The sequence below is a fragment of the Caretta caretta genome, chromosome 2 (assembly GCF_965140235.1).
Source record: "Caretta caretta isolate rCarCar2 chromosome 2, rCarCar1.hap1, whole genome shotgun sequence".
Lineage (NCBI taxonomy): Eukaryota > Metazoa > Chordata > Testudines > Cheloniidae > Caretta > Caretta caretta.
The window spans coordinates 224,658,460-224,683,167 of record NC_134207.1 but is presented as its reverse complement, the minus strand read 5'-3'; the positions used below and the strand labels follow the sequence as shown (position 1 = coordinate 224,683,167).

Below are 24,708 nucleotides of genomic sequence, written 5' to 3'. Positions count from 1 at the left end.
GTGTGACATACCCAGGGTACACTACAGACTAATGAGTAGCTGTGTCACCCCTGCCCTCTAGCCTGGGGTGTCCTTTACAACTTCTGTAGCCTCAAGTCTGGACTGCTCACAAACCACCTCCAGCATGCAAGTCACTCCCAGCTGTGTCTCTGTGTGTGTGTGTTTGTGCTGCAGCCAGCCAGCCACACCTTGGCTCTTACCAGCCTTGGTTATGCTGCTGGGTGACCCCAACACACCCCCAGTCCTAGATTTCCCCCCAGAAATGTATGTCCTGTACTGCCCAGCACCTCTCCTGGACAGTACAAGCTTATATAAAGTCCATTATTGTAATACTAGAAATGATATGCAAACCGTTTGTTACCCTAAATGGAGTTTCCCAAACACTTCAATTCAAACACACAGGATTAGATAAAACAGTTTATTAACTACAAAGAGAGAGATTTTAAATGAGTACAAGTAATGAGGCATAAAAGTCAGAAATAGTTACAAGATAAATAAAGATAAAATGCAATTGGTGCCTAACTTAACCGACTATGTTAAATTCAAAGCAATGTTTTTCTCATCACATGCTCTCAGCTATCTGATCAAACTTCTTAGGTTGGGACCCCTTCGCCAATTCAATGGCAGCTTTCTTTGCTCCCACTATTGAAGTGAATTGATGGAAACAGCGAGAAAGAGGGGTGGTTGCCATAGATGCCACATTGCTCATGGCACAATGATTTAGGTGGCTTTGTAGATGCCCACTGACAGAAATGTAGGCACTTACAGGGTTAGGCAGAGTGAGGGTTTCGAGGATCTAAATATTGGACTTAGGCAACTAAATTCCTTTGCGGATCTAGCCTTTTGTCTTTTTCTCTCTGTGAGGTGAGGGATGGGGGCGGCTGAACAGTTGCTACAGACTGTAGAGCAAATGACTGTTGCTGTTAAGATCCTTAGCTAGGCCAGACAAAGAAACAATGCTGATTATACTGTAGGATTCATTGCCACAGGAAGTCATTGAGGCTAAGAATTAGGGGTGTAAGAGTTTAACAGGTTTCTGTTAATGGTTAAACTCCACCCAGGGTCCCAGCTGCCACCTGGCCAGGGTCCTTCTGAGCTGCTGACCCCATGGCGGGGATCCCTCCTGGCTGCTAGGGTCCCTCTGGGCTGTCGGCCCCCACGGCCGGGGTCCATCCCGGCTGCTGCCTTTGCTGCAGGATGCCAGGGGACAGTAGAGCTCCAGGTGTGGGGCTGGCAGCCGAGATGTCGGCATGGGTGACATCAGAGCTCCAGACGCGATGGCAGCTGCAGAGATCCCTGGATGTGGGGGCAGCAGCGGAGCCCTGTGTAAAATGCGGGGATGCTGCAGCACCCCCTGCACCCCTAGTTCCCCAGGTAAATGTTTAAATGTGTAACCGATAGAATTTTAATTGGTTACATGGTTACTTTTTTAAATGTTATTTACATCCCTACTAAGAATTTAAGAAGATTCACAAAGGGTTTGGATTGTTATATAGATATCAAGAATATGTAGAGTTGTTTTAACTAACAATAATAATTCTGGAAGGGTGAGTGAACCTCATGCTTCAGGGTTTAACCTAATCTCAAAACTATTAGAGACCAGGTGGAGACCTATGATGGGAAAAATTATCCCACATCTGCTTAAAATAGGGCTCCCATTCCTCTAAAGCACCTGGTGCTGGTCACCATGCCCTTTCCAGTCAGACAAGGGTGATCCTTAACTCCTGAAGCTGCAGAATCGAGGCAAACCCACTGCAGCAAGAGCGAGCCTGAAAATGAGCACTATGTATTCCCACAGCCACCCAAAGAAACTAGCTCCCTCAAACTGTCAATTGTCATGGCAGCGGCCTTTGGGATGGGGTTGAGTAAGTCACTGCTTGTGAGGGAAACATGCTGTTGCACAAGCTACCCCAGATTCACTTGATGACAGCTGGTCAGTCTTCAAGAGAGCAAAAAAAAGTTCTTTATCTCATCTCTTAGCAGTGCAGGATGTTACAGGATACATTACCTTCCTGATATTTTTAAATGCTAATTTTTAATTTCATTTCATTTCCATTATGCAAAAAATGTGAAGATTATTTAAAAAACCCTGTTGGGCAAATATACGTATGAAAAACTACTGCCACACATGAGTGAATAATTTAATTCAGGCTTCAGCTAATTCATGTTAGTCTGTATCAGCAAAATGAAAAGGCACCTTAGAGACTAACAAATTTATTTGGGTATAAGCTTTCATGGGCTAAATGGGCTGATGAAGTGGGTTTTAGCCCACTAAAGCTTATGCCCAAATAAATTTGTTAGTCTCTTAGGTGCCACAAGGACTCCTGGTGGTTTTTGGTAATTTAATTCAACTGTTTGACTAGCGAGCTATAATTTGGAGAGTCTATGCTGTTACATAGCAGATAGTTATGTTGGAATCTATCTCTTTAGTTGAAAAGCAAATACATTTCTAGCTAGACAATAAATATGAGTTTAAAATTGCAACCCTTAAGGATTTGAAGGAATCAATTTGACTACAGAAATTTGGTCTGCAACTTTATATTTAGGCTTGGCAGAATTAATTTAAAAAAATAATTTCAGCGGATAATATCAATGTTTATTTTTATGCAATTTTACTTTTTATCCATTTAAATGTTTACAGTTGTGCAAAGTTTTGCGTTTTAAGCATTTTAAATTGTTTTAAATCAATTTAACTAGTAGGGAGCGTCAGACAATAATTTAACAACAGTAGATGTTGAGATTCAAAAAGTTAAAGCTTTATAACTGTTAAAAACGTTGTCATCACATATCAAAATTTATAAAATATTCTTAAATCAAATGCTAATAAGTTCTCAAGCAGCATTTTTCTTACTTTGCCTATCTGTACATTTCAATTATTATTGATGGAAACATTTTTTCATTAGTCTCTGTGTGTACCATGGAATTGATGGTTACTGGCATTTACTGCTAAAAATCTAATCCTTCCAAGCCTACTTATATTAGTATTACATAAAAATCCCTACCATTAAAGATGCAAAGTTAAGTACTCCTATATTAAACCATGCAGGGAGCACCATCCATCTTGTGCACTGTATGAAGCAGAGTCCTGTGGAAAAGCAGCATATGATCATGTAAAGCCTGTATCCATTGTGCATATGCACAAGGGGGCTACATTAAGACTGCACAGGGTGCCTTAATTCTGACATTTCTTAACTTTTGACTGCTTGACCGTGTAACCATAATGTTTTGTCTCTTTTAAAATTTAATTTCTTATATTTTTAAAAAGCAGCCACTTCCCCACCCCAACCCCCAAGCCAAAACAGAAATTCTGTTATGTGGACCCATGTTGACCTTCGTGAGAAAGTGAAGAAACATTTGCCAGTGGGATTCACAGCTAATAGATAGTAGTCACAGGAATGTTACAACTTGAGAGTCCAGGATCCAGTGCACTTATGCCTCTCTACCCCAGCCAGGGGCGCTGGAACAGGTGGGGCCAGGGGGCCATGCCCACCCCCTTTAAAAGTGCGAGGGCTATGCTCTCCCACTTTTGCTGGCTGTAAGGTCAAGCGATGGGGGGCGGGGCCTCAGGAGGAAGGGGCGGTGTTAGGGTGGGGCCTCAGGAGGAAGGGGTGGTGCAAGGGCGGGCAACTAAAGACAGGATTTTATAGCGGAAAGTGTTAAGTTTGTCTAAATATTGGTGGCACGACAACCACCACCTATAATGGGATTTTAAATGCTATGGAAAGTCCTTTTTTTCCTATAGAGATTCTCTGTAAAAGAGAAGGCTTTTGATTTTGCAATTTCAATTTCCCTGTTCCCATTCCTAAAATAAATAAAGCTATGAATTAAATCTACAAATATAGGTCTAAACTTTGGTCCAACACAATGAATGCATACGACATACTTCTAAATTTATTTACATTTATATTTTATGAGAAAAACTGATCCAAAGGACTTATGTTTTTGCAACAAAAAGATGCAAATATTATAATATATAAATAAGCATTTTTTACACATCTGAAAGGAAACATGGAAGCCAAAAAACTGAATATTTCCTAAACTAGTATTTACACTGGTGTGCATATTCAGAAAGCTCATGTCTGAATTATTTTAACCATCTTAAAAAGTCCCCATGTAGATTTTATATACACATCTGTCTGTCAACTGACAAACTGAGTAAAATTTGACAACCAGTATCAGCTAGTTCAACATTTTCAGTCTTCTGATTAAAATATATACTCCATAATATAAAATATTGTGTTGAAGATTCATTAAGGCCCTGAGTAAGCAAACCCACTCTAATCAGCAAAGCACTTAAGCACATGCTTAAGACCCACTGACTTTAATGGTACTTAACAGAATGCTTAAAAAGTGGGCTTTAGTGCTTTTAGAATAGAGGCTAAAGTCAGGATAGGGGCCAAGTTACTAATATTCTACCAGTCCAGCTTGCAAATTAGTAACCACAGGCTACAGCAAAGTGAGACTGTCCTATAGTATTACAGCCAAAGTAACAATTTTAATAAACACAAGCATGCTATATCATGTTTTGTTTAGTCTCTAATTTCAGATAAGATTTTAATAGACAACAATTTTTTTCATGTCTGAGTAGGTTTCTGAAACTTCATCTAATGATGTATTTGCGTGATTCACTGAAGTTTCATCTTCTGAATTAGATAACTCATCTTCTTCAGCAGATGTTTTATTTGCAACTGGTTCAGCAGTTTCAGTTTGCAGCATTTGCTCAAGTCTCTGTATACCTGTAAAAAGAAAGACACATCAGTATAAGTTTCTTCTCGAGGGAAGCAGTGGTGTTGAAAGTGTCCTTAACGATACTTTAAACATCTTAGTTTGTTAGATGAGAATTTTTAAAATTCAAATTACTTTACCACATATGATGCAGATTGCAGGATTATTTTTCCACTAATGATCTTTTTAAATTTCTCAGATTGGATAAATAGATTAATTTCAGGGTTTTTTATTTTCACTTTCAACTTACATTGATTTTCAAGTTGGTTCTCATGCATGATCAAAATAATGCAAATTCTGCAGGAAAAGTTTATGTAATAACTGTTTCCACTGGAACTTTAAAAAAAGTCAAGAAAACATTTGTATTTGACTTCAGTTCATGAAAAGCTTATTTTTTTTAAAATTTACAAGATGATGTAGCCAGCTGCAAAGCTTCAACAGATTTCACATCCATAGATCTATGTCCTGCGTTTCTTTTCTACGTGGCCACTGCAATTTAAATCACTAAACTCTGTTATAATTCACACTTTTAGTTATTTCAGTGCAAGTGTGTGTCAGTACTCATTTCAGAATAAAAACGTCCTACTGTAAATAGATTTTTAAAACCAATTTAAGAATTACCAAAATAGGGCATTCTTATCTGACATAACAACAACAACAACTACAACCAATGTAGTTATTTCAGTTTCAGTGTAGAGAAGATCTTATTCAAATTGTACAGTTTTGTCTGAGAAAAGAAATTGCAGGATTTAGCCCTTACTCATGAAAATTTAGAAGGACAGGTTAGGCCCTGATCCTGCAAAAATACATTTAATTTTATGTAAGAATAGTCACATTAAGGATTTCAGAATGCTACTCACATGCATAAAGCAAAGCATGTGCTTAAGCATTTGCAGGATCAGGACCTTAATTTACATAAACCAACAAATTAGATGTTTACTAATGCCAAAGCGTTCCAACAATTCTCATTACATATCTTCATATCAAAACAGCTTTCCTCCATAACAGAGAGAAATCATTTTTTTAAATTACTATGAAAAGTAGTTTTCTTATTTATATTGTGGCGCTGACAGCCAGCCAGCCAACTCAGATTACAACCCCAAGGAAGCACTACGTGTATCAATTCACTGGTTAGGATAGAACAAAGGGGGATGTTACCCCATTACATGTACATGGCATATGCCTGGTAAATTACCTTTGCTCTAAATGCATGAAAGTTAGTGAAATGCAAATGTTATTGTCTTCACCTGTTTCCTGTGGTTACTATGTATTATTATGTATGCTCTGCAATTGAATAGCCCATTACACAGGACTGAAAGCCTAAGAACTGTAAAGGAAGAAACATGTTAACTTCAAAGCATAAGACTTTACATTCAACAATGTGAAATCCACAAACTTTGTCTGCAATTAGTCAACAAAGCAAGAGCTGTGCGGTGCTGAAAACACTTGTCAGACTGGAACCCTGGGAGCAAATCTGCATCTCTGATCTATTTGGATGCTGACAGAGGGCGTTCCGGATGCATGACAGGTCCCCACAGCTATTTTGGGCAACCCTGAGGGATTTATGGGAAACTAGCATATATCACATCATGGCTATCATTTGAATTTACAAACTTTGACTCACCTGTTATGTATTTTATCTGCTTTAAATCTCTCAACAACTCAATTCTTTTCTTAGCTAATAAATCTTAGTTAGTTTACTAAAGGATTGGCTATCAGCATTGTTTTTGGTGTGAGATCCAGAGTATCCACTGACCTGGGGTAAGTGACCAACCTTTTGGGGTGGGAAGATCCTTATGTGAAGTGATTTTCGAATACAACGTTATTAAAACCAAAGTCCAGTTTGTCTGAGTGCCAATATACGCTGGAGAACCTAAGGGGACTGTCGGTGGCTCCACAGTAAAGCTAATATAGTACTCCAGGAATGCATGCTTGTTACTGGTTGGAAAGATCTAATTATAGAATATACCACCAGTATGTGCTGTGACGCTGTATGGAATATGGTATTGTTATGATCTTGTTGATACCAATGTTATAAAATTTTAAGGAATCTGGCCAGATATGTCGTGTGAGGTATCTGCAAAAATGTTATAAATTGCCAAGTATGATAATCTTGTTTATATGTTTGTATCACCTTTGTATTATGAGTTATAGATATGTAAGGTATATCTGTATTTCCAAACTTGTGACACCCCCAGACAGACTGGCATCAGGGTACTGCCTAGCCTGTTTGATGGTCCATCAAGGGTCATCAGTGGTACAATTAACCCACTGAAAGGAACCAGGGGATACACCTTATGAGTCAGCAAGGCATGTGGTATGCTTATGGACAGAACTCTAAGACTTTACCATGCCATGTGCTGTAAAGCTTGTGTTTGTGGATACAGAAAGTACAAGCCACAGGGCAAAAGAATATAAAAGTCAATTGCAACATCTCCATTTGTCTTCATTACTGCTTCTTACCTCTGAAGTAACCTTTATTCACCCACGAAAGCTTATGCTCCAATACGACTGTTAGTCTATAAGGTGCCACAAGACTCTTTGCTGCTTTTACAGATCCAGACTAACACGGCTACCCCTCTCATACTTTCTATAAATGAAGCTTTGAACAAAGGACTGAATGACCCATCCAAGCTGTGGATGTGTTCCAGAGGGACTTTCAAGCCAGCAAACTCACCAGTGTGGCTAAGAACCTGATATATGGACTTTGAAGTCTCTGTAAGTATCTGACTGCTTTACCATTTAACAACACTCTTCTTGTTCTCTCTTTTTTCTTTATATTAAACCTTTAGTTTTAGATGCCAAAGGATTGGCTGAAAGTGTGGTATTTTGGGTAAGATCCAACCTAATATTGACCTAATATGGCTGGCCCTTTGGGGTTCAGAAGAACATTTTGTATAGTGAGAAGAGTTTTTAAGTAACTCACCTTACTACACCTAGGTACTGATTGAGAGCCAGAGAACTGGAATGCAATAAAGGGTGCTGTGTGATTTCTTTTTTTAGCTTCTTGATAACCAGTGTAGGGAATCAGGAGCACAGTTTGTGACTGGCTGGTGAGTCTACTTCAATGTAAACCACCAGTTTTGGGAGTATCTGCTCTCCATTTTGCGGCCTGCCTGAGCTTTGCATTTTCAGTGAGGGCTACCCCAGGCAGCCTGGGTCACAGGGGCTGTCTACCCTGTTTTCTGACAGTCTGACATAAGACTGGAACTCTCAGTTGTGAACCACGTATCAGATACCACGACATATATGCTCCACCCAAACAAGAGAATCATGCTAGTACACAATTACCAGAAATGAGACTGGCCACTTTAGTTTAATCTATCAAGCGGAGTTAAAGGCAGAAACTAAACAAGAGGTCAGACTACATGATCTGGTGGTCCTCTTTAGCCTTAAACTCTAAGAATATGAGCATGAAAAGTAATTTACCGTTATAAAATTATTTCAGTTTAAACAATCATCTAAAGTGTAATTATTAACACAGTTTGGGAAAAACTTTAGGTTGTGTGTGTGTGTTTGCGCATATGTGTGTAATTTTTCCTTTATGATAGCAATAATTCATGGAAAAGTGCTTACCTAAATAAACTATCAGAAGTTAATGTGTTTATTCAATCAGAGTTATTGGATTTTTGAAAACTATTGATTTGTATTTTGGTTGTTAAATTATTCCATCCTACATGTTACAGTCCTCTCAAAATTGGCTTTATGTTGCAACAACTAAATAAATTACCCTAGTCTCTTAGAGAAAAATGCTCAATGCCTTCAGTAACTATATTCTACCAATTATAAACTGAAAATATAGACTTATCCTAACAACTGTGAACAAAAAGAATGTAGATAATGCTAAAATTGGATCTACAAATTCAGACTAATTGACCAGCACTATCTTACACAAGGTCTGAATATGGCCCAAAACCTCTTGCCTTCACAAGTCAGTAGGAAATACAAGTTTTGAACTGAACATTTGAGATGTATCACCTTTCTATAGAACCACAAAAGTGTAGGTCTCGAAGGGACCTCAATAGTTCACCTAGTCCAGTCTCCTGCACTCAAGGCAGGACTAAGTAATAACTAGACCACTCCTGATGGGTGTTTGTGTAATCTGTTCTTAAAAACCTCCAATGATGGAGACTTCACAACCTCCCTAGGCAATTTGTTCCAGTGCTTAACTACCTAGACAGGAAGTTTTTCCTAATGTCCATTGTAAATCTCCCTTGCTACAATTTAAGCCCGTTGCTTCTTGTTCTAACTTCAGAGGTTAACGAGAATAATTTTTCACACACACCCTTTCAGCAACAACCTTTTATGTACTTGAAAACTGTTATGTCCCCACCGCAGTCTTCTCTTCTCCAGACTAAACAAACCCAATTTTCCTCATAGATCATATTTTCTAGACTTTTAATCATTTTTGTTGCTCTCCTCTGGACTTTCTCCAGTTTGTTCACATCTTTTTTGAAATGTGGCATCCAGAACTGGACACAGTACTCCAGCTGAGGCCTAATCAGTGCAAAGTAGAGTGGAAGAATTACTTCTGTCTTGCTTACAAACTCCTGCTGATAACATCCCAGAATGCTGTTTGCTTTTATTAGAACATGCATATTATTTTATGATAAAAGTAACACCCAGCTTACCCAAGTAAATCTTATCTACAGAGTCTGAGAAGACCATTCTAAACCATCCAGGCTCATAACAGCAAAAGGCTTTTCCCGGACTAATGAGGAGTTTTTCATCAAGGAACTTCCACCATAACTCCATTTCAGCTTCAAATGTCTGTGATTTTAGGAACTAAGAGAGGAAAAACAAAACTGCATTAAGAAAACTGGAATACAACCTCAAATTAATGAACTACTGCAACAAAGTATACTCCACAGGAAGGCTAAAGCAGAAAAGGACCTGATGTTCAGAATTACTGAACACCTGCAGCTCCCACCAATTTATCTTAGAGTTTTGGGTGCTCAGCAATTCTGAAAATCAAGTCAAAAGCTTGCTTCTTAGTAATTCCTTTGCCCACTAAACTGCATAAACGTGTGAGATCCATTCTACGTGTTCATACTGTGTAGGCCAGACTGCTATCTGGGGCAAAAGGACCCATGCAGCATCTCCCCACAGCCACGTGGCCTTTGAAAAAGAAACAGCAGGAATGAGCCAGCCAGGGTACGTCTTCAGTGCAGAAGTAACTTAGGTGCTTGGTACCAGGGTCTGAGAACCCAAATTAGTCTAGCCCAGGTGTGAGCAGCAACACTGCAAAGCCATACCCGAGGTTCTGAGTCCTCACTGGTGCTGCACTCACCCACTCACTACACTAAGACTTCTGTCATATCCTATGGTTCTTTGTGCTGCAGTAAACTAAGTTGTTCTGTGATTCTTTGCCAGTGAATTGTGGAGGAATGTGTCTGTCATTCTGGAAACACAGGGATTTATGGAAAGGCATTGGAAGACTATCAGCACTTGAGTGATTTAGCCTGCATCCTCATTGTAAAGTGGGCAGTTACAAGCCTGAGGGCTTGGCTACACTTGCGAGTTACAGTGCATTAAAGCAGCCCCGGGCACCTTAGCTCACTACCCGTCCACACTGGCAAGGCGCGTAGAGTGCTCTGACAAAGGCTTGACAAAGCCCTGGCTGGGATGATTTAATTGGGGATTGGTCCTGCTTTGAGCAGGGGGTTGGACTAGATGACCTCCTGAGGTCCCTTCCAACCCTGATATTCTATGATTCTATGACTCCACGGCTAGAGCGCTCCTGATACTCCACCTCGGCGAGAAGATTAATGCTTCTTGCACCTTGGCTGAAATGTCAGTGTGAACGAGGTGTTGCTTTACTGTGCTCTGATCAGCCTCCGGAAAAGTCCCATAATCCCCTTAAGTCAATTGGCCACTCTTCTCATTGTTTTGAAATGGCTGCAGGAATGCGGATATGCCCTTGGAAAGCTCCGTTTCTGACAGCCGGCATGCTTATCTGCTCTGAGACAAAGCAACCATTACTGTGGAATACTGTGTGTGAGAGAGAGAGGCGGGGGGAAGGGAAAGTTTGCTGCTGTCTGAACTTACAAGACAGCATGCTGATATGCTTTCAGCCCCCCAAAAAACCCACTCTCTCCCCCGTCACATACACACAACACACTTCCTGTCACATTCCACCCCACCTCCCCCCATTTGAAAAGCACGCTGCAGCCATGTGCATGCTGGGATAGCTACCACAATGCACTGCTCTCTGTGGCTGTTGCAAAAGCTGCTAATGTGGCCATTGCAGTGCACTTGTAGCTGTCAGTGTGGACAGATTGCAGCGCTTTCCCTGCTGCACTCTACGACGGCTGGTTTAACTCAAAGCGCTCTACATCTGCAAGAGTAGCCATGCCCTGAGTGAAAGCAGCATGTGGGCTCCAGCCAAATGCCAGCTGGGCCAGCTAGCCTGAGTTGAAAACACCAAATCTGTGTGAGAGGATTTTAATGTGGATAGACGTGGGGGTGAGGGGCAATACCAAAATCAGAGCCTGAGCTAACTCTGTAGTGAAAACTTATCCCCTGGAGACTGAAGCATGCACAGCAGCTGCAGAAAGCAGTTCAAGCAGAGACTGAACAAGGATACTAAAGATATCAGACTGCTTTCTGCAGTTTTCACTATGAACTTTCTCTCTCCCCTGTGCTGTTTGCTCCAACCCCTTCTACTCCCTTCTCAGAATCAACCCCTCCTAAAGTCCTCTGGATCTTTGTCTTTCCATCTAGCTAATCCCATCCTAACATAACCTGATTGATTGGATTTAAACCACAAAAATCACAGAACACAATATTTAAAAAAAGAACTAGATAAGTTCATGGATGATAGATCCATCAATGGCTAGTAGCCAGGATGGGCAGGGATTGTGTCCCTAGCCTCTGTTTGCCAGAAGCTAGAACTGGGCGAGAGGGGATGGATCACTTGTTGATTACCTGTTCTGTTCATTCCCTCTGGGGCACCTGACGTAGGCCACTGTCAGAAGACAGGATACTGGGCTAGATGGACCTTTGGTCTGACCCAGAATGGCTGTTCTTATGTTTGCCGCCATAATATTGTTTACTTTGCTTGTATGTGATATCCCTTTCCCTACTCTTCATCTTGTCTAAGTAGATTGTCTGCTTTTCAGGTGAGGGACAGTTTCTTTATGTTTTTTACAGTGCCTAGCACAAGTGGGCCCATTCTTGGCTGGCCCCAGGCACTACCCTAATAAACATGATAAATAGTCACATCTCAAAATATTGTGGCTTGTTACTTATAAATGTTATTGTGATTCTTCCAGTTAAATGTTTTATGTGGATATACTGTTTACTAACAGTGCTAGAGATGCATATCCATCTGCAGAACAGGTACAGCACAGTTCGTGGTAGAGCAAGGTTCTCCACCAATCTGCTCTAGCCATATTTTAGAGTGATTTATGCTGCATACATTTATATAGAGAGGTTTGTCTGTAAATCTTACAGAGGTGAGCAAATATCTTCCTCCTTCTCCTCATTCTACTGATGGGTAAACTGAAGCACAGAGAGGTTATGTGACTTGTCCGAGGATACAGTAGGTCACTTGCACAGCTGGGACCAGACCCCATGGCTCAACTGTTAGTCCAGCACCAGAACATGAAGCATTCTAAAGTTAGATGTTCTATATTTAATAGAACATTTTAGGAAACTTCCTTTATTTCATAGTTTTACAGTATGTGTTCAATTGAATTGCCATCCACTAGGCTTTTTCGCATTTGCCAAATTGCAATATCATTTCTAATGTACAATGAAAATTAGACAATATAAGAGAACAGGAATATCTGTTTAAAAATTCTACCACAAGCCTTGAGGCTTTCACATAAAAATAAACTGTTGGCAGCATTAATTTCTTAAACCCTCTTTCCCATCCCCTCCCAAGCCTTCAACATACTTTTCTGAAGTCTGCCCATATGTATAATCCTCCTGAACTTTTGAAGACAGGTATTCCAATCTCTGCAAGACCATCCACAAGAATACTCTGTGCTTCTTTAAGTCTTTTTTTGTTGGTAGGAAAATACACATTATCCAGCCAATCTATCAAAACAAGGAAGAACTGTCATATTTCTGTTATATTTTATTTCCAACTATCATGGAACAAACAACAATGAAAATGGGAATATTTTTGTTTTGCTAACCTCTATCACTAAGAAACTGGCTCAGAACATACTGAACAGGCCCAGGACACCCATGAAAAACAGCCAGTTGATTCACGGCTTTCCGAATTTCATGACTTCTGGTGTACAACACTCCAACTCTGATACCACACATACCAAAATCCTTAGAAGGCAAAAAGAAAAGTTACCTACAGATTATTCCCAAATCCAAGTGTACATTTGAAGGCGGCAATTTCACTCTGCATCTATACTTAAAGACTGTAGTTGGACCACACTGACAGTTTTGCTCCTTTTATCTCAGGGGATAATACGTGTGTTAAAAGGAAGGGGGAACATTTCTCATTCTGATGCACACAGGAGATGCATACTATAGAGATAAGTGTCCTAGAATTACATTATATAGGACAACTAGATAAGTACCGAGGAGAAATTAGTTTGAAATGCCAGTCCTGGAAATAGGTGTGGGTGATCTTGCTAACAGCAGTTCCTGCCTTAATGAATACTTCCAAAATTGTGTAGCTAACAGGATATACTATATTTATGTAAACTTGTTGCATACCTAATTGGGAAGCCACATGGTTCAGTGGACAGGCCACAAAGACCTAGGTTCTATTCCTAGCTCCGTCATTAATGTGATATGACCTTGAGCAACTCACTTAACCTCCCTGTATCTCAGATTCTCCACCTGAAAGATGGGGATAATTATATTTACCGACCTTTGTTAAGTACTGATAGAAAAAGTGCTATGTAATTATTTTTTCAGTTTATGATTCTAGCCCTAGAGTTCCTTCTTAGGCAAAGCTCCTACTGAAATCAATAGAAGTTTTACCTGTGTAGAGAATGCAGGATCAAGCTCAAGGAATTTCAGTTGACAATTTCATGGCACTAGTCACATTAAAATACACACAAGCCCAGTGCAAATATACATAAGCAAGACTGCAAATGACACTGTTGTGGGCTAATACATTTAGGGAAATGGCTGTCTTACTGAACAAGACAAAAAACAAAAACAAAAAATCCAATAACCAACCAGACACACACACGTCCTGCAACAAAACTCCAAATAAATTCTCGTCTGCCACTGAGAGCATGAAGCTACTCAGAAGCTGAGAGCTCATTCTACTATCAGACCACCCTGTGGTAATGTTTCCCACAGAACTGTGCATCTCTGCTGCTCAATCAATGAAAAAACTGAGTAACTGCTGGGCTACGGAGTTCATTATATGAATTGATTGTGCCCTTTATTCTTGAAATTTTTGTTTTACAGTCACTTACATTTGCATCAGATAATGCCATAGTGACGAAACACATAGTTTATGGGATTTTTGCAATATTAAATAAATTTTGCATGCCTTAAATATCTGCAGTTATAGTCAAATCCAGAGGCTCAGATCCCAATTATTTTAGAAGAACACTGGTTTGAGGTTCTAGAAAAAATACTGAATGATGTTATATTGTATCTGACAAATAATGTGTGTTCAGGTAACTAAAGACTACCGTGAATGCAGTCCTAAGGGGGCAGAGTTAAAGTTGCGTGTACAACTGTGATGTTGACATTTCCTGATTTTTGCGAGTTTAATCAAGAAGTCAGAGTTCTATAAATGTAAGTTTTTTTAATGCTATATATTTTACACCTATCAAAAGTACCACAAATTAATATTTGAACAGTGCATCCTTCCTTCAAAAATGAAGTAGGATGGAAGAGTAAAGCCTTTTTGTCTTGAAATTTTGTTATTTAATTGGTATTTGGTGATGTGGTATTTAATCATCACACACATTTTCTAGCATTCTTATGGAACTGGCTCAGTAGCTTTATTAGTACACCTACATTTTAAAGAAATGAAGGGCCTGTTGTTAAAAGATGCAGAGTACATTGGGCACTTCCAGCCATGACGGCAAACTATGTCTATCTGTCCATGTTAGCTAACTCTATCCCAATGTAATAAGCCCATATAGCCCTGAAATGTACAAAATTATATAGGATTTTTAAACACTACTACTACTTTATATTTTCAAAACACTGTATACACACTAACTAGTTGACCAATTGATAATATTCATGTACATAATTATTATCGTCATTTTAGAGATGGAGAAGACCAGAGGTGCTGGAACAATTTGTATAGTGGGGGTGCTGAGAGCCATTGAATCAAACTGTAAATCTTTATATGATGGAAACCACTTCAAGCCAGGGGGTACAGCAACACCCCAAGTTCCAGCACCTATGGAAAAGACCTAAGACAGAGAGATAAAGTAGCTTCACCAAGGTTAACCAGCAGATCAGTGACAGAATAAGGAATATAACTCAAGTGTTCCTGTCCCACAGTCCCATACTTTGTCTACTAAACTATGCTGTTGTTAGTGACCCAAATACAGCTTTGTTTCTGTTTTAGAAGACAGAGGAGGCGGGAAACCACAGATGAAAGACACCACCAGTAAACTGCACACCTTTGGCACAGAAGTTAAATATAATTTCCCCGAAGTGCTCTAAAATACTAATTTTCTACAATTTCTCCTACAAGCAAAATGTTTACAAAGTGCTTGTGCTGCTCTTCACAAGCACTGAAAAGACTTTCCATTATTTTGACACTGTAAACTTGCAAAACTGTGTCCTAATGCTTCAAATTTGCAATAAGCAATTCCTTTAAAAAACGATAGTGATATTCTAAGGTATTTTGGAGAGAAATATTCAAAACTAAACTCAGATATACTCAACATTCTAGACCTACCTTGCTAAAGCCCCACATAAAATGTGTCCGTTCTGGATCTGGTAAACTGGAGAAGGAGCAAAATAAAACAAAACTTTTACAGATGTAATTACAACTTCATGTTTTTGAAGATTACCACAACTTCCTTCAGACTAAATACAATAAAAGTGATTTTCAATATTACAACAGCTCTTTGTAGAAAGAATATAACCACTTATAGAGTAACATCACTTTCTTCATAGCTTTCAAGACTCTAATTAGTAACAGATCATTATTGCAGAATATTGATATCCTGCAGCTATATAAATACTGAGGTATTAATAAAAAATAAATGACAGAGGCTGAGACACAGGAATCTGTTAAAGATATTCTATTCATTTAGAGTCCAAATAGCAAAATGGAGTGTTTCTGTAAATGGCTCAAACTCCACAAGAGGGCTCTCTATACCTCCTGCACTTCATAGTGTTCTGAACTCCATGATGACTCTGCATATGAAATCATGGAAGTGGACAAAGGGACCTATTTAGGGCATGTCTTCACACAATGTGGCTCCATTGAGCCACAGCCTCATAAAGGAAGAAGAATGCAGAGCAGAACACTAGATCCACAGCTCAGTGCATACCTTGGTTAGTAGCCCTGGCTTGCTACAGGGTGAGCTGATGATTGTATCCTTTAGCTGTATAATGTTGGGATGAATTTGCAGAGAAAAAAGCCTCTTTTTAAAAAAAAGTTTTTTACCAGAGACTTCATTCTGTATTTGAAAATTTGGCCCTTATCCAATTTTTCTTACGGATTATAGGAGAACAGCCAGATGCTTGCTGTGGTAGGCACATTTGGATTTACCTGGATAATTACGACTGTATGAGGTGCATTTCAATAAGTGCTTAAATACAGAGTTAAAAATGAACATTCTGTATTTTGTGAAAACAAAATTTATAAGTTGCCAAAATGCCTATGTGTTTTAGTGGGGATATGTTCTTCCTCACATGCCCCAGGAAACCCAAAAGCTCCAAAATATCTGATTCCAGATGGAGAGAGGATAGAGTAGATAACTTGAAGGACTTCTGACATCTTATATAGAAAGAGTCCATTAAGGGCTATAAACATTATAATGAAAACCCTAAGTGCAGTCTGTGTGGCAACAGGAGCCACTGGACAAAATGAAGCAACTAGGAATACAAACTCCTCTCCCCACTCCTGGTAAGCATGTTGATGCTTCTGCACTAGTTACAAGCAAGCAAACAATCTTGTACGCACCCAAAATAAGGCACTATGCATTAACCAGTTTCAGTTACAAAGGTGGAGATATAAAGACTAACCACCCAGAAATCTGAACAGATGGCACACATTCTATTTGGCATTATAATAGTAGAAAGCTACAACACTTACCAATCTAAGCTAAGAACACTGGTGAAGGTGGTATCATCGTACACAGACAGCATATATATTTCATCTATTATTACATGTAATTGATATCTATGTATAAAAATAAATAAATATGTTAGAGAAGTATTTAAAAGTCAAAGTTTAACAAATTTCTATGTATAAATTACCACAATTATTTCCTATTTATAATTATACTCACCCCAGAGAAGTTTTATTCAAAATATCAATTCTTATTTAAGATTACAAGGTTCAGTTTAAGCACTTATATTTTACCAACATCCATTTTTATATAAATCTGTACTTCCTAGCAGAACTAGGTGCAAAAGTATGTCTAAAATAAAATTCTACTGAGTGCTAAGAATGTCTCTGCAAGACATATAGTTCCCCACAACCAATTATTTAAAAACAAACACAAAATGCAGCAACATATTGTAGTTTACCATGCAGAACTTATTGCAACAAGACATGAATCTGAGTGCAATTCTGTTAGATAAGTGCATGGCGAGTTTTATTTAATATATATTCCCTTTTATAGTCCCAAAGTTAAAGCCACAAATACACAGCAAGTTGTGTGATTACACTGGATACCAGCATGCTTTGGGTATATTCAGAAATATAGAATCAACGGCAGGATGCCTTTAAACACCCAAGCAGTGCAGGTATTCCAGTGTAACAGAACCCTTTATTTTTATAATTTAAAAAAGAAAATTCAATTTCAGAATACAAAATTATTCTGTTTGAAAATTTAAGGCTGTCTTTTTTTCCCCTCCAAAATGCTGTTTTACTACTGACTTTAGAAGACTGCTGCAATTCTGAAGTCTGTGGGTCCTGATGCAAAAAAATACATTTGCAGTAGGACTGTCGCTTAATCGCAGTTAACTCCCGTGATTGACTCAAAAAATTAATCGTGATTAATCGTAGTTTTAATTGCATTGTTAAACAATAGAATACCAATTGAAATGTATTAAATATTGTTGGATGTTTTTCTACATTTTCAAATATATTGACTTCAATTACAACACAGAATACAAAGTGTACATTGCTCACATTATATTAAAAGAATATTAATTGATTACAAATATTTGCATACAAGTACTGTCGTGCAATCTCTTTATCTTAAAAGTGTAATCTAGAAATGTAGATTTTTGTTGTTACATAACTGCACTCAAAAACAAAACAATGCAAAATTTAGAGCCTACAAGTCCACTCAGTTCTACTTTTCATTGAGCCAATTGCTAAGACAAACAAGTTTGTTTACATTTACGGGAGATAATGCTGCCCACTTCTTATTTACAATGTCACCAGAAAGTGAGAACAGGCGTTTGCATGGGACTTTTGTAGCTGGCATTGTAAGGTATTTATGTGCCAGATATGCTAAACATTCATGTGCCCCTTCATGCTTCGACCACCATTCCACAGGACATGCTTTCATGCTGAGGATGCTCATTAAAAAAATAATACGTTAATTAAATTTCTGACTGAACTCCTTGGGGGAGAATTGTATGTCTCTGGCTCTGTTTTACCCACATTCTGCCATAATTTCATGTTATAGTAGTCTCGGATGATGACTCAGCATATGTTGTTCATTTAAAAACACTTTTACTGCAGATTTCACAAAACGCAAAGAAGGTACCAATGTGAGATTTCTAAAGATAGCTATAGCACTTGACCCAAGGTTTAAGAATCTGAAGTGCCATCCAAAATCTGAATGGGAGGAGGTGTGGAGCATGCTTTCAGAAGTCTTAAAAAGAGTAACTCTCCGATGCGGAAACTACAGAACCCGAACCACCAAAAAAGAAAATTAACCTTCTGATGGTGGCACCTGACTCAGATTATGAAAATGAACATGCGCTGGTCCACACTGCTTTGGATTGTTATCGAGCAGAACCCGACATCAGCATGGACGCACGTCCTCTGGAATGGTGGCTGAAGCATGAAGGGACGCATGAATCTTTAGCTCATCTGGCATGTAATTATCTCATGACGCCGGCTACAATAGTGCCATGAGAATACCTATTCTCACTTTCAGGTGACATTGTGTACAAGAAGCGGGCAGCACTATCTCCTGCAAATGTAAACGTACTTGTTTGTCTGATTGATTGCCTGAACAAGAAATAGGACTGAGTGGATTTGTAGGCTCTAAAGTTTTACATTGTTTCATTTTTGAATGCAGTTTTTTTTGGTATATAATTCTAAATTTGTAAGTTCAACTTTCATGATAAAGAGATTGCACTACAGTACTTGTATTAGGTGAACTGAAAAATTCTATTTCTTTTGTTTTTTACAGTGCAAATATTTATAATAAAAAAAAGTATAAAGTGAGCACTGTACACTTTGTATTCTGTGTTGTAATTGAAATCAATATATTTGAAAATGTAGAAAACATCCCAAAATATTTAAATAATGGTATTATATTATTGTTTACCAGTGCAATTAATCGTGTGATTTATTTTTTTAGTCATGCGATTAATAGCGATTCATTTTTTTAATTCTCTGACAGCCCTAATTTGCAGTATTCAGCTTTGACAATTTATAAGAGTTCTGATAACTCTAACTGTCACAATTATTTCCACGGAAAGAAAACTAGATCATCAGAAGTTATACAGTTTTATGTTAATTTGCTTCAAAAGTAAAAATAATTTCACAAACAGGATATTTTTGGTATGCGCTGATCAATGCATACCAACCTGTTATATTTTAGATCATCAGAAATTTGCTGCTGCTCTGAAAACCTAAAAGCATAAGGACAAATTTTTCAGTCCTTATTTGGCAAAACTTCCAATGATATTTCACTGAATTTGAATGTGTACAAAATTGCAAAGGCTAAACGTGGAAAATGCTCCCCCAACCAGGCTTCAGGAAATTGTTAGATCCTAGAATATGAACTCTGAGCCAGAGGAAGAATAAAAGCAAAATAGAAGAAACTTTCTTTTTTGGGGTCTTCCTTCTCTGAGGAAGAGTAAATTGACTTATAAATCTTAAACTAGCTCAATATGAAGGATACCTTGATACCTGGAACCTTCCCTAGCCAATTAGATGCCTTTTTCACAATGCCAATTTTATAACGTTATTATTTTGGTAATTTTTCAAATGAAAGTTCTATCTGTATTATACACTCTTGCTCCTAAAGACTTTGATAATTACCAATTTTCATTTTTTTGACACATGCATTAAACACAGAAACAATGCTACGCATACAAGAAAGCTTTTTGTTTAGTTGCACAAAGAGCTAACTCTCAGCATAGGGCTATTCATTCAGAAATAGCATCTTGGGTCCCACTTTAAGTAATTTCACTTATAAATTTCCCCAGAAAGGCTGCATAGAAAGGATAGTTATGGGATAATAAACTCTACAAGGAACCACCCCTCCCACAGGTCAATGCCCAATGGAACAAAATAAGATTACCAAAGGTGACTTTTATAACTAGCATATTGCATCATGGAAATTAAATCCCAAACAAATAGCGCTAGGACTCAAACCTGTGCGCAAACTCTAGACATTCTTTCAGTAACTGTGCTGGGTAAATGTCCCCTAATGGATTGTGAGGGTTGATCAGGATTAATGCTCTGACTCGGATGCCCTGAAAAAAGAAAAACTGATAGTCGGAGACGCCAACATGACGTCAAACAAATGACTAGCGAGGCTATAAAGCTGCTACCCCTTCAATAAAAAGTTATTAATAATTACTTGGTTGCACATGAGCACATATGATCCTTCTTTAATAATAAGCCACTAAAACACAAGAACTTCTGGCTACGCAACTTGTTCTCTAGTTTACCCAACCTTTTCAGTTAACAGCATCAAAGAAATATATCAAATAATTTACTGGCAAATGTAAATCGAACTAGCCCTAGTTCCATAAAAATATGAATACCAACAGGCAGGGTTATAATGCAGTATGGACCAAATTCTGCTCTCATTTACACTTCTAGAATCGTTCCATAGAGTTCAGCGGTGTTACTAAGGATACAGACTGACATAACAGAGCAGAATTTGGACCTTCATATCTCACAACCAGTTTTTGAGTAAAATTTTTTCACTTATTGCCTTAAAAAATTAAGAGCATCTAAGGCAGTAGAAGTATGAAATTTAAGTTTCTTGATGTCCTAAAAGGAATTTAGAAAAGTTAAAACAAACACTGAAGTAAATAATTACTTATAACCAAATGTCTTGCTCAATCATGGAGGAAAGTACATTTGAAATAGAACTCTAAAGAGTTTAGAGAGTTTTCTCCCCTCCAATTATAAAAGGCTGTAAATACTGTGTAGAGAAAAGAATCCCACACAAGATACGCAAGTAGGAACACACAATTTAATGCTTTTTTTTATATTATATTTTTATACAGTATGTAGTGGGACACTCAGGAAAAACTCATCCATTGAATACTAATGCAATATATACTAATTAGCACACACATTTAACATATTCTCTATCTAACAAAAAGTTTTATATTGCACACATAGCCAATTACTACAATGATTATAGCAAGAAATATAAACCGTTATATTCAAACAGTACGTCAATAGGAGGAATTGTCATCCACTAATTGATGTACAGGATAAATCTGGAATTAGGCCACACTTCTATTTTGAGTTTACCCCATCTAGTTTTTAGTGAACTGGTTCTGCTGAGGATTTTTCTCACCCCGCTCTAGACTTCAAAGGAGGGCAGTTATTTTTAAGGGCAAAAATCCAAGGAACTTCTATCACACGTGAGACAAAAAACAAAGAGGAAAATGCATTTTTGGTTGTGAGAGAACATTGAAATCTATTCTCCCCTTGATATATGTAATTTACATTAACATTAATAGGAGTTATGAGCATTAACTGAATGAGAAATAAATCTATTTTGGAGCCTTCCAGTAACAATTGTCCCAAAGCAGTTATTTGTAATATTATTCTTGAAAACAGCTTCAATTTTATAAGGATTGAATTATACAGGTCTCTAAAAGTTAAAGTTCATTAAATATAAAGCTTCCAAATAAAAATTGAACATGCAAGAGCAAAATTGCCTTTAAGATACAACATTAACAATTTTCCATTGATTTTATGGGACTTTTCGGCTAAGTTTGGGCCAAATCGTAAAATCTTTACTACCTAAAGGGAAAGATACTTGTCATAAAATATTAACAACTAAACTTTCTCCCTGCAAAATATATGATTCCAGTGCACTTTAAGTACCCTTCCACACAAAAAGCAGTGTCCTATTCAAGTCCTGATTTTTACAGCTATTTCGGTGTATGGGGAGGAGGGAATTATGGATAGTACACTGAAGTGTTATAATTGGAAGGGTAGTTAATGTAAAATTCAAGACTTTACAAAATTGTAACACAAGATTAATTAGCAGATGTTGCATAAAATTGCATTCAAGCTACTACAAAGCCCTTGATATTTAGTCAATCAGATCGTTAAACTGAATATTTCCAGTACTGCAATTTTTGTTAGAGAGACAATTTCATGTACTAGAACAACAATACGGATTACTTAAGAGTTTCTTAAAATATTGAAATTTTATTTGAGACAAAACCCAAGGTACGTCTAATACACAGATACATATACATGTTGGAACGTTACTGTTAAGGGACCATGTTCTCAGTTTAAGTGACAGAGCCTCTTAAATCCACCTTGTGGTCCCTTAGTCTTGCTTAATCTGCTTGCATTATGATACCAACAGAAACACTGATAGGTGACTGTATTAATATAGCAAAACCTGTGGATAACAGCCAACACAGGGATGTTAGCTAACGTGTCTTTGTTAGGATCTGGTACTACTGCACCTATGTGCTGAATCCCAGCCCCAGCTATAGTTGGAACTGCTCTTCCTACAACCTAAATTGGACAGCTTCAATACAAATAAAGTGGAAGTGTACGTCTCTGTATGGCCAAAAATGCTTTTACCAGTGGCCACTTAATACAGAGAAAGTTAACTGTGGCAAATAAGTCTTGTGAGGACAGAGACTTCACCGGTCACTGATGCAAATGACTATAGGAAGCAGATAGTCAAAAATATTAACAGAGACTGTGTTTAAATTTACTACAATTTTTTAAAAAAAAAAAATAATAATCTATTTTAAACTGTAACATGCCCACAGCTTGAGATAGGTGCTGAAAATGATGAAATAAATGTTTCATGTATATAGAAGTCAAGCTAGTAACTTTCAGTAGGTTGTTTAACTCTATAACTATGTTTGTAACACATTTACTATAAAGAGATACAAACGTTTTGCAATTTTATTTGTAGGCTTTACTGTTGTTTGCAACACTCTCTTCGAAACTTAAACATTTTCTTCCCTACTGCAACTATGTCTTTTACCTTTTATCAAACGTGACTTTTCACCCTGTGTTAATTAGAAAACACAGAACAGTAACTCTACTTAGTTTACTTTCTTCTTATGAAACCAGTATTATCAATGCTACCGCCACAGCTCTGGTAACAAGTTTTCTAGTTATTATGTGTTCCCTCTTCTGAATGATTGAGCAAAACACCGCAAACAGGTTCAATATAAATAATGCCTTCATGTTTTTTCTATGAATGTGTGGATTTAAATAATTACAGATATTTAGAATTTAAAGTATATTCCCTACCAGATAATTTTAAAAGGTATGTTGTATTTTGGCCCAAACTATGTGACAAGCAACAGCAAAATGTAATAGACTATCACAAAATAAACACATGAAAGAGAATAGGATGACAGAAACCCAGAGTACAAGACAAACTGTGCAACCATGTTGAAGTCATTCAAGCAAGAATGCTTAGAATAAGGCAATTTAATATAACTTCAACAGAAAACTAAGGTAGTATTTTTGAAATACTTGAAAATCCTTGAAAAATAACTTTCTACAAGGAGTGTTCTCTTGTTTTTCCAGGCTTTGCATCCCCCATTACCAAGGCCATGTTTCATGGTCCCCAATCCTCTTGGCTAGGTGGAACTTGACAGGACTCCCTTCAGAATCTGACAAGACTTTTTTTTTTTTTTAATTGAACAGACCACTCAAGTAATGCTTTTACTCTTCTTAAAGACCTGAATGTGTTGCCTTTACTACACTCCAAACTTCTGTAAGCCCAGTGAATGAAAAACTAAGTCTACAAAAACATACATTTTAAGATTCATTCTGTACAAAGTAGTATGATGCAGACTCAATACATTATCACATTGTCTGGTTTATATGGGAAATGTAAGTCTTTTTTGTTGCCAGAGTTGTGCGCATGCCTGTAATACTTTTAAGCAGTTGGGTTTTAAGCCAGATAAAATAACATTCCAATGTTGAGCGAAACTGAGTTATTTACATTGTACTTAGGGAAAACACAGACAGCTGGAGATCAGTTAATACCATTCCTACCTGTTCTTTAGCTCTCTGTAGGGCAGCCTCTAATTTTTCAACTGTTAATTGAAAAGGGTGACTTTCTTCATCAGTCACCTGTGCAAGACAAAACCGACAAAAAACAGTTAAGGAATCATTTCCAAATAATGCAAATACAATAGTAGTTAAAGTTTCTAAAATAATCCAGTCTAAATGGAAGGGAGCTTTAAAGAGGAGAGGGATGTATCTGATATGTATTTGCAGAAGTGATTTCTGGAAGAAAGCAATATCTGACTATAGTTATTATTGCTCCCCTTACCTTCTAAGGATATGTCTACACTCCAATTAAAAGCCCCTGCTTTGCCCATGCCAGCTGATTCAGGCTTGCGGGGCTCAGACTAAGGGGCTGTCTAACTGCAGTATAGACATTCAGACTTGGGCTGCAGCCTGGATTCTAGAACCCT

The 24,708-nt window shown here is 37.8% G+C and overlaps 1 protein-coding gene across 3 annotated transcripts in view; it reads right to left on the bottom strand.

Annotated features, from left to right (window-relative positions):
- Positions 1 to 403: 403 nt before the first annotated feature.
- The window catches only part of LOC125631430 (1-aminocyclopropane-1-carboxylate synthase-like protein 1), a 36,756-nt gene continuing 12,451 nt past the window's right edge, over positions 404 to 24,708 (bottom strand). For 2 of the 3 annotated variants that reach the window (XM_075125862.1, XM_075125861.1), the window contains exons 7-15: positions 24,284 to 24,361; positions 20,423 to 20,523; positions 19,630 to 19,674; positions 16,946 to 17,032; positions 15,578 to 15,623; positions 12,870 to 13,011; positions 12,626 to 12,768; positions 9,357 to 9,510; positions 404 to 4,736 (exon numbers count right to left, since the gene is read on the bottom strand). In XM_075125862.1, coding sequence (XP_074981963.1) covers positions 4,555 to 4,736; positions 9,357 to 9,510; positions 12,626 to 12,768; positions 12,870 to 13,011; positions 15,578 to 15,623; positions 16,946 to 17,032; positions 19,630 to 19,674; positions 20,423 to 20,523; positions 24,284 to 24,361 — 978 coding nt within the window. In that variant the 3' untranslated portion in view covers positions 404 to 4,554. The remainder of the gene's footprint in view (positions 4,737 to 9,356; positions 9,511 to 12,625; positions 12,769 to 12,869; positions 13,012 to 15,577; positions 15,624 to 16,945; positions 17,033 to 19,629; positions 19,675 to 20,422; positions 20,524 to 24,283; positions 24,362 to 24,708) is intronic. The other variant, XM_048838139.2, reaches the window with a different exon arrangement.